Genomic DNA, 10,613 nt, shown 5'->3' on the forward strand with positions numbered 1-10,613 from the left:
ATATATTTATATTAAATATACCAATTTATTTCGTCCAAACTGGCTACTTAATCAGCTTCTATGTAGACTATTTGTCGATTTATATTTTTATCGATGATCAGAAGTAGAAAATCTCTGGAAAGTTCTTAAAAACCTGCATCTTTAATCCTCTTCAGTTTCTCCTTCTGGCTCAGGGCCTGTTGAACTTTGCCTGATAGACGTTTAATAATGAACACCATTACATGTTTTGCTCCCAACAGGCACTAAATAAACGTCACTGTGTGATAAAGAACAGGTCAAACAGGTGAGCAAGGGGGAATCGATCAGAGCTCAGTTATTGGTTTTGTTTATCCGTTGGACATTTTGTACAAAATTAACAGGAAATTAGTTGAAACATGCAATTTTGTTTGTTTTGAGTTGATAAATCCATTTCTTAGAGACTTGGTTTGTATGGTTCTTCCTCATTAGTAAGGCAGCCTATTTAATGTTTCCTGCTAGAAAGTTTAAAACTCCACAATCTACAATTTAAATGTATATTAAGAAATCAGCTCCAGTCCATATTTCCAATTTGGTCAGGTCTTGAATTGTTGATTCATTTGTTCAGTCCTTCATTTGCATTTTTTTAAACATGTCCGTTCATACTCTTGAAAAAGGATACATTTATGTTTTGGGAATTAAAAATCAAAAACATTCTTGCTGTTTTCCTTTGCATGCAGGAAGTTTAACAAGCTTATGGGTAGTTAGTTAGCTATAACAAGCATAGTCCTCAAAACACACTGAGCTGGAATAATACTTGATATTTAAAAAGCTTAATCCAACTTTTGTGTTAAATTTAAACAATAGAAGTTTAATTTCAACACTAAAAAACACTTTAAAAAAACACTTAAACTTACTAAAACTGGCAGATTCTCTCTAGTTTTCTCTCTGTTACAGTGACATTTGTCAGAAGGAAGTCATTTGCTTCTTTCTGCGGAAAACTCCACCTGCACTGAACGCTAAAACTAAAATATATCCCTTATCTCAGACAGGCAGAAGGATGTCTGATGCGTAGCCAAAGAAACTACAGATGCATCTGCATGTGTATTTCCAAAAACGTTTCAACAGAAGCAATAGAGATGATCCTGGACGACTGAAAGTTGGCCAGTGACGGAAAGTGTTTCATATCAACGAGGAGGTAAAAATAAAGAACCAGCAGCTAAAAAACCAAAAATGAATGTTTGGATACCAAAAAGGAAGGGAAGAAAAAGAATCTGTCTTCAAAATGTGAGGCTAAAATACGTATTTAACTTGTCTAAAGTGATGTTAAAGCACCAGAAAACTAAGATTCAATGTGGAAGAATTTGAAATTTTTTTAAAAAGCAAAATACCTTTCAAATTAAAATTCTTTGTATTTCCACTAAATTTGAACCTTTTAGCTAGAATTAGCAAGATTTCTCAACCAATGACAGGATAACATCTGCTTTTCACAAGACAAATCAGAATAAATATAGATGTAAGTTTCCTAATTTTATTAAATAAAATGTCCAATGGGGGAAAAAATAATAATAGAGAAGCTCTACTTATCATTTCCTTTTCTTCATTTAGATCCTGGAGTACTAAAAGCAGAAGGTCGCTGTACAGATTCAAGATTTTCATATCATGACTTAGAAAAATCCATCTTTTCTGGCAGGTTTTAAGGGATTTTCAAAGTAAAACAAAGCTCTGCAAAGACACCTGCAAAGTCCAGCTTGGAAAACGTCACATGCTTCATAAAGTTTTGAAGTAACGCTCCCCTGTCGGCTCAAATTACAAAGTCTCAGAAGCCGAGAAGAAAGAAAACTCCTATTTAGCCAGCGTGCTAGCTGAGGGCACAGAGTTTGCCATCCTGCAGCGCTCTCCCACATTGTTGCAATTAATCTTCCAGTGGCATCAAAATGTGCATGCATATTGCGCCATACGTTGCCTGTGTGTGAGCGCACGCAGCAGGGGACTCTGAGGTAAATACTGGCATTAGAATCGGTTGGCCTGATTTATGCTGCGTGAGCCGTCTGGAGAAATTCGATGGATTTTTAATGGCTGTGAAAGCTGGATTATTTTTGAAGAGGCGTCAGAAAGCAGAAACATCTCACATGGTGAAGTCTGACCATTTTAGATCCTGGCAGAAGTTAACAGAAAATCCAGCCTAACCCTGGTAATATTACCACTTTAGTGTTAAAATCTAAAGCCTATTACTCCTATTAAAATAAAATTGGAGCAGATTGTTTAATTTCTGCCTCTCTGCTCACGCTGTGCTGTTTTTACTGGTAGATTTTATGTTGCTGAAATGTGTTTAGTGGCTCATTTTTGGTCCACAGACCTCTGAGTTTTTGATGCAGATCGGCGTCATCGTACACGTGAGGTCGGGTCGTTCAGACTCCGTCAGAGAATCCGAATTTCCCCAGTTTGCTTCGAAAGCGATGGGTTTGTGTGACATCAGAGCCAGAAATGTGTCGCCGCCTCAGGCTTGTAAAGAATCCGCTCAGATACTCGGCGCCCCGCCCGCTCAAGACAAACGTTTGCGTTGTCGGCTAACTTCCTGACCATGTGATGGCTCCGCTCCCCAAAAATAAACCCACCTCCCCCTGTGTCAAAGGGGACTCTCCTCCCGCCCTCCGGGGCCCGGAGGCAGCTCTCTGCAGCTCGATGTGTAAACCGTTTTAAGCAACAGCTTAATCATCAAGTACGGGAGAGACTGTTGAGTCAGGGAAAAACAGGTAGACGCCCCGTGGCAAGTGGAGCCGCATGTCCACATATAAAGGCATCGGGTAAAGAAAGTACACCCCGTTCAATCCCAACGCCTCACAAGTTTAAATCAAAGAAAAAGACGCAAACACATCAGAATGGGCGTCATTTAAACAACAAAAACAAAATGGTTGTGCAAATTATGTATGTTTGCAGATGTAGTTTGTTAGTTGATCATCATAAATGTTGATAAAATCAGTTTTCTGCTGAGGAACGTCCAGATCAGAGAAGCAATTGCTGCTTTCCATCAATCTTGGAAGGGTTATAAGGTCATGAGGTCATGTCAGATTAAATTGTTCTGCAGGGAAAATTTTTATTTGAAAGGAAAATATTTCTGATCAGTTCAGGTGGTCTGCCAATTCAGACAGTGAAGCTCAGAGAAATTGCCAAAAACCCAACAGGTTCTTCTCAGGATGTAGGGCTCTTCGTAAAGATTAGCAATTAAATTGGTTGGCCCAGTGGTCTGATTCATGCTGGACAGAAATTGATTAGATTTCTCCAAAACCCCTCAAATGTTGAGATCAGTCTCAGAAATTTTCTGGAAAGAAAACAAAAACATGTCTGAGTTTGAACACTGGAAAATGTGGTAGAAAAAAACTCAGACATTTTAAGATTAATCTCAGAAATTTTCTAAAAGAAAAAAAAAAAGAAAACAAGGACATTTGTGAGCTTGAAAATGTGAAAACTTTTTAGAAATTTTCAAAAATTTTGAGAATAATCTCAGAATTTTGAAATCTAATCAATTTCAAAATTAAAGATCAATTTAGGAAGGGCTATGAGGTCATGAGGTCATCTCACATAAAATTGTTATGCAGGGAAAATTTTTATTTGAAAGGAAAATATTTCAGATCAGTTCATGTGGTCTGCCAATTCAGACAGTGAAGCTCAGAGAAATTACAAAATAAAAATAAAAATCCAAGGTAACAGCTTGGTAATAAAATCAATTGGTCACAAGGATTGATTCATGCTGTTAAGTTTTGGAGAAATTTGATGACTGCATCTAGAAGCTATAAAAACAAAACCTTTTAAATAAAAAAATGCAAGGCAGATGTGAAAATGAAACATGCTGCATCCCCATCAATCTGGGAAGGGTCAAAAGGTCAAAGTTAACCTCAAATAGACATAAAAGTGTTTTTTAAGCGACAAATGTTCTTTACAAGCTAAGATCGTACAATTCTGAGAGCAGTGGCAAAAACCCAAGATCGTCATTTCATTCTCTACAGGCCTCAAAAATTCACATGATCGATGTTAAAGTTCCTGACAGGACAATTAAAAAAGGACCAATAGACCTCAGAAGGAATGTGCTTTGGACAGACCAGACCCATTTGGACCGGCACCGTCGTCAGGCAGAACAGACTTCACACCAGCTGACATTTATGGAGGCGGGGGAACTGGGTTTGCTTTGTAGCTGTCGGGCCAGAGGATGCTGCAGTTTCCGAGCTGACCCTGAACTCCTCGCCCAGGGTCAGGAGTGAGGCCTTCGACCTGCAGGAGAATTTCTCCAAATCTTCCCTACGAAGAAAGAAATCGAGGTTTTCTAATCACAACCAAAGTTCAGTGATTTGACCTGAAAGGAGCAAAAATCTGCAAACCTCTGAGATGGTCAAGTGTGTGATCATTCGCTCCTTTTTTATTTCACGCTCATAATTATTGTTTTCTCGTGTCAGCTGAAAATTAACCTATTTGACTAAGATGGAATATTTACAGAAATGTTTATTAATGTGCAAACACACTGAAGGACAGTGTGGGGATGATAAGGTCATACAGAAAACAGCAGTTATTCCCACTAAAGGTTGTAGCTACTGCTAGGCAATTTATCACCTTGTTTTTCATGGAAAACGTTTCACTTTTTGCTTTATTTTTTTAACTAAATGATATTTATGATACCTTGTCTTGCACACTTGAAGGTAAATTGTAAAACTTTATTATTTTGGTTCATCCTGGTATCATCTGTAAAACCCTATAACAGAAAGGGAGATTTATTTTTATTTATTTATTCATCAGTTCGAGACCAGAAATTACGCTGGTGTATTAGGGCTATTATTCTAGATGAGGAAGGAAAAAAGGAGGTATACATTTCCACCAGAAACCTCAAAAATTTTAAGATTCATCTTAGAAATTTTCTAGGAAAACAAAAACATTTCTCAGATTGAAAAGTCAAAAATTTGCTAGAAATTTTTCAGAAATTTTTAGCTTAATTTCAGGGTTTTTTTTGGAAAAACAAGAAAATTTCTGATTTGCTAGAGTTGAAAATCTGCTGGAAAAAAGCTTACCTTTCGACTTAACTAGACAAATTCTGAGATTATTCTCAAAATTTTTGAAAATTTCTAAAAAGTTTTCACATTTTCAAGCTCACGAATGTCCTTGTTTTCTTTTTTTTCTAGAAAATTTCTGAGATTAATCTCAAAATTTTTTCTACCAAATTTTCCACTGTTCAAACTCAGACATGTTTTTGTTTTCTTTCCAGGGTTTTTTCTAGCACATTTTTGACACTTGGAGCTCAGAAATGTCCTTGTTTTTTGTTGAACATTTTTAAGAATAATCTCAAAACTTCGTTTTCTCTAGCAATTTTTTGACTTTTCAAACTCAGAATTATTATTATTTTTTAGACATTTTCTAAGATTAATCTAAAAATGAAAAAAAAAATTTTAAAGCTAATTTTCAACTTTTGAAACTCAAATTTTGTCTCATTTCTGAATTTTTCACCTACAAAGACTCTAAAACGCATAGCATGGTAGTAGCTCCAATGGAGGATTCCCATGGCTTTAACGCTTTGCTCCCTCTTGCAGGTGAAGGTGTGGTTCCAGAACCGGAGGATGAAGTGGAAAAGAGTGAAAGGCGGCCAGCAGGGGGCGGCAGCTCGCGAGACGGAACTGGTGAACGTGAAAAAAGGAACGCTTCTGCCGTCGGAGTTCTCCGGCATCGCCGCGCTGCATCATTCGACGGACTCCTTAGCCAACGAGGACAGTCATGACAGCGACCAGAGCTCCGAGCACGCTCACTTATGATGGACGCCAACCCCTATCCGCCCCTGGAGCTTCCTCAGAGGGAACTGCTGTCGGATGATCCGCCGCCACCGTCACACGACGACGCTAAACGAGTGTACAAACGCAGAGGAGTGAAAAAAACAAATAGCTGCACAGGCATCGTGTAAATTTGAAGAACTGAGGACATTCGATGAAAGTTTTATTGATAAATGACAAAAAAAAAAAGGACAAAATGCAGTGCTTTGAATAAGTATTTGAACCGTTGCAGATTTCTTGTTTGTAGTTTTTCGTCACACATAAATCTGATTTTTTTCAATATCAAACATAACCTCAGTAAATAATAAAATATATACATGTATATTTTACATTTATGATTCATTTAGGGGAAAATGCTCTACAAGCATGCAGCATTTGCGTTAACATCCAACATTGTGGAGGGATTTTTTTCTCACTCTGTACCAGAAACATTTATTGTTTTTAAGTCTAACCAGCAGCCATGACAGCATCCAGACCATTACAGAATTTGACTAGGCCACTCAACAATCTTTGTCTTGTTTTTTGAAGCATTCAGATGCGGATTTGATTATATATTTCAGATCATAAAAGCCCCAGATAATCACACAACCACCATGTTTGAAAAGGGTTTCTAACTCTTTACCAATAAATAAATGTCTGTGATTTTCCCTTTTATTGAATTTCTTTAGACTTTTGGCCTACTTCATGTTCTATTTAAGTAATTTCCAAAGATTTTGATAAATGGTTTCATTGTTGACGTATTACTGAGAATGACTTGGGACTTGTTTTTTTCAGTTTAATACATAAATTCATACATTTTCTATTACCTTTGATATAACCTCTAGTTGTATGATTTGAAACCTTTGGGTGTGACAAAAAAAAAAAGAAGAAATCTCTGGAGACAAATACTGTTTCACTTCACTGCGTCTTGATTATGGAAATTGACTGAAAAAGTAAAAAAATAAACTGTTAACATTCCATGTTTTGTCTCTTTGCAGGAGCAGCCTGAAGCTTTGATTTGCACTGTTGAACTTTTAAGTCTGCGCCTGATTGGTTCCTACTGTTTAAAATGTAAATTACGCTGTAATTAAGTGTTTGACTCAACCAGGTGCCAGGAAATCTGATCTGCCTTGCAAATATGAGTGATCTGTAAATAAGTGTTAGTCTTGTCTTACCGTAACAATAAGCCTATACCCAGACTGTTCAGCTCATGCAGTAATGCACACTGACGGCTCGTTAGCTGGCGTTTTTCTGCCTGGAGATGACTTTTTCTCGTTGTTTTTTTTGCAATTGATTTGAAACCTGAGGCAGGGGACAGTTGCAAATTGAATAAAACTTTTAAGAGTGGTTAATGAAGTTTCTTGAAAAAAGCTTTATTTTTCCTCCCCCTCCACCATTTCTGCAGCTTTTCGTCCTTCATCCCGTCTGATGGATTCCACCAAGTGAGGCTAAAATAAATTAAACACTGCAGAGAGTGCAGAAAGCTGGCGATGTGGGCGCATGTTAAAATTCACCTTCGCCCGAGGGCCGGTGCCGGGGACTCCTGCCAAGACTCCACAGAACCCACAAAGGATGGGATCCGGTTACCAAATCCAGTTGAAAATAATTTAGTGTCTTGATCTCATCTTTCACCACGTTGTGATTGTGCATGCTAATTTGTCTTAGAGGCACCTCACACGGTATTTGAGGTTTATAATTTTTTTCCTTCCAGCCCCTGCAGGCATAACTTGCTGATCATGAATTGGATCCAGCTTTCTTTCTTTCTTTCTTTCTTTCTTTCTTTCTTTCTTTCTTTCTTTCTTTCTTTCTTTCTTTCTTTCTTTTTCTCTTTCTTTCTTTCTTTCTTTCTTTCTTTCTTTCTTTCTTTTTGCGTTACCACTGCAGATTTTTCACAAGTGTCGAGGGCTCCCCTGTTTTTCCATTCGGCTTTAAATTTAAACAAACAGTATTTGTAACCGCACACAAATGTGCTCTTGTTAGTTCTACTGCAGCCCCCAACTCCTGACTGTCAGCTGCCGTCCTGACAACAGAAATGTAAGCATGTCTGTCCTGAGAGGAATTAGTGTGTACCTTTAAACGCATTAAAGGGCAACGCGTCCTGCTTTAACCTTATGAAGAGCAAAAACATTCAAACTGAATAAATGATTCCGAATTTTACTGGCTTGTTAGGATTTGATAATTTGTTTCTGATTACATTTTTTTATGCCTTTTCATGCTTGTGCTTGGTTTAATAAAACAGCACAATATTGATAAGTATAATGACAATATTAGTTAAAAAGGACAGATATAAATAATATTAATTTACTCCTTTTAAAAGTTACAAGACTTGAATTTTTCCCTAACGCCTTGCGTTATGATTAATTTTCGGGTTTATCAGTCGACGTCACGCTGAGTCAGCAGCCGCTCTACTGCGCATGTCTCCTTCAAAACGCAGGCGAGAATTCATTATTCTAACTATTCTAAACAGATAAATAATAAACTATTTACAATTCGGGTAATCAAATCATTTACAACTCGCAGCCAGCGCAGATCTCCTGCGGTTATCAGGTTTTATTTTTAGCACATTGATTCTGTACTTTCCCTTCAATTCGCTGCATTTTTTTAAGGCTCAATTTATCACCTGCCTTGATGGATGCAGCTACATCTTCATTGTAAACAAACTAAGAAATACTTTTATTTGTCTTTTGCACGCTAAATACGAATTCCGTTGTTTACCGTGATCAAAATTGCTAGCAAGTTAATATCTGACGTTCGGGGCCATTTTCTCTCGTCATTTATCGACTCACCTGCATCTAATGCGGGTCCTTAAACGCACCTCATCCACCAAGTAGCAGAACTAGTTTTTTATCGCGCTGAGATAAACAGATGTAGTCCGCTGACTGACAACACGCTAGCTAATGTTAAAACATTAACATAAGGTTAATACGGGTAACTATGGCAACCAGCGAACGCAGGCCATCCCGGCTCGTTCTGTTGTCAAGCTGCGCGCGCATCCGCTCTGTTTACGAGCAAACACTAATTTTCCTCTAAACTCCGCAGTATTGTGTACAAATGTGTTTAAATGCTACAAATTACTTTTTGTCTCATCTGGCCGCTTATCTAATCACAAAATATTAAACAGATAAATAATAATAATAAAAAACAACAATAATAAATGCTAATAAACAATAAATTAATAATAATTCCTCTTATCTCATTCACTGACAGACTTAATAACCGCATTTCAAAATGTTTCCTGCTACAATTTCATCCCACTTTGGATTGTGGCTAAAAGATATCACTCCGTGGAAATTATTGTGAAATTGAGAATGAAGTACATGCGACAAAAATGTATTTTACTTTTTGCTCTTTAACTCGTTTAAAATCAATAGCTTTGATCATGGATCTGTATTTTATGCTATGTCGTCCTGTTAAAGTAGGGGTTTGTTTATGAAGAGTGGAAAGTCATCTCAGGGCGTTATGGAAAGAGGAAAATAATCCGGTTTTAATTCTTTTGCTGCGCTTAAAGTTCAAATCAGCTCAATTAGAATTAAATTAGTCTTACATAAGTTTTAACAAAATTCAAAGTGAAGAATAAATGAAAAATAAAGTGGAGGTTATCATGTTTACATCCAGAGTGATTTACACAAAGGAAGATAGAAGGACAATAAAGTATAAAGTAACCACATAAAAGAAAAACAGATGTTAAAATTCAACTATTTCAAGTGTAAACAAGTTCTTCAAATGGTTCATTAGTCTTTGATCAAATCTTTAAACAAAAAATATTTTCATCCCTGATGTAAATAAACCATCAGTTTCTTCACATAAGAAGTTTTCAGGGAGCGCTGAAACGCTGTTTTGAACTTAATTAAGGTTTAGTTTTGGTTCTGGTATTGCTGAGTAAATAAGTCTCTGAAGCCAGGAGGGATCTACAGACTTGATAAGCAACTCAGGTATGTTGGTAAAATCCACTCAGAGTCCCCCTGGCCAGGGGGAAAAATCAACTGGAAGTTGGACTGGAAGTTGGCTACTTCCGTCATTTCAATATGGCCGCTCCTTGCATCAACAGTTGTGAACTATGGTGGAAACATGTTTATTTTACAAACACACTTAAGAGTGTACATAGTTCCTTCAACTCTGAACTGAATAAATGAAAAAGTGGCGTTTGATTAGCCCTGATATAAACCGTCATTAACCTTCCCGCTGACTCTGACTGGCGTTTTTGTTCACCGATGTTCTCTTCATAGTTCAGCTGTTGCTACACTGAGATCCACACTCTCAATTCAATTTTTAGCCACGATTTTCAGACTTTTAAATGCAAGAACATTTAAAACCATGTAACATTTTTAGCAAAATTCCCAATCATGTGTTTTTCTTATTGGTCTACCGCATAAGAATCCAATAAAACACGTTGAATGTTTTGGTTGTAATGTGACAAAATGTGAAAAAGGGCGTGAATACTTTATATATAATCCTGCAACTATTCCAACCCACAGAAGGTTTTTGTAAACCTTATTGAGAGAAAAAAAGTGTATGGATGTGTGCTGCTTTAGTTGATTGGTTGCACTTGTGGTTTGATGTTTGATCTTGTGACATTTAATGATATTAAAGCTGAATGTGCATAACTTTATCTCCTGCAGCTGAATCATGGTTACATAACTTTATCGATTAAATCACGTCTGTCTGTCTCTGTGTTGTGTATTACAAACAAATCCAAAGTTATACAAGCCGTAAATAACTTTTTAAGGTTAAAATCTATGTAAAAGAAAAAAGTCATGCTTGGATACCGGTGCATAGAAACACTGAATTATGAAACTTTTTTTTTTTTTTCTGATTTTTGTCAGTGATTCACGAGTTTCATATTTACAGCATGAAGCGTGGAACACCCCAAAC

The 10,613-nt window shown here is 36.9% G+C and overlaps 1 protein-coding gene across 1 annotated transcript in view; it reads left to right on the forward strand.

Annotated features, from left to right (window-relative positions):
- The window catches only part of meox2a (mesenchyme homeobox 2a), a 12,764-nt gene extending 5,667 nt beyond the window's left edge, over window positions 1-7,097 (forward strand). The window contains exon 3 of the mRNA XM_017309633.1: window positions 5,529-7,097. Coding sequence (XP_017165122.1) covers window positions 5,529-5,747 — 219 coding nt within the window. The 3' untranslated portion in view covers window positions 5,748-7,097. The remainder of the gene's footprint in view (window positions 1-5,528) is intronic.
- The last annotated feature ends 3,516 nt before the right edge of the window (window positions 7,098-10,613 follow it).

Source organism: Poecilia reticulata, linkage group LG16 (genome assembly GCF_000633615.1).
Source record: "Poecilia reticulata strain Guanapo linkage group LG16, Guppy_female_1.0+MT, whole genome shotgun sequence".
NCBI lineage: Eukaryota > Metazoa > Chordata > Actinopteri > Cyprinodontiformes > Poeciliidae > Poecilia > Poecilia reticulata.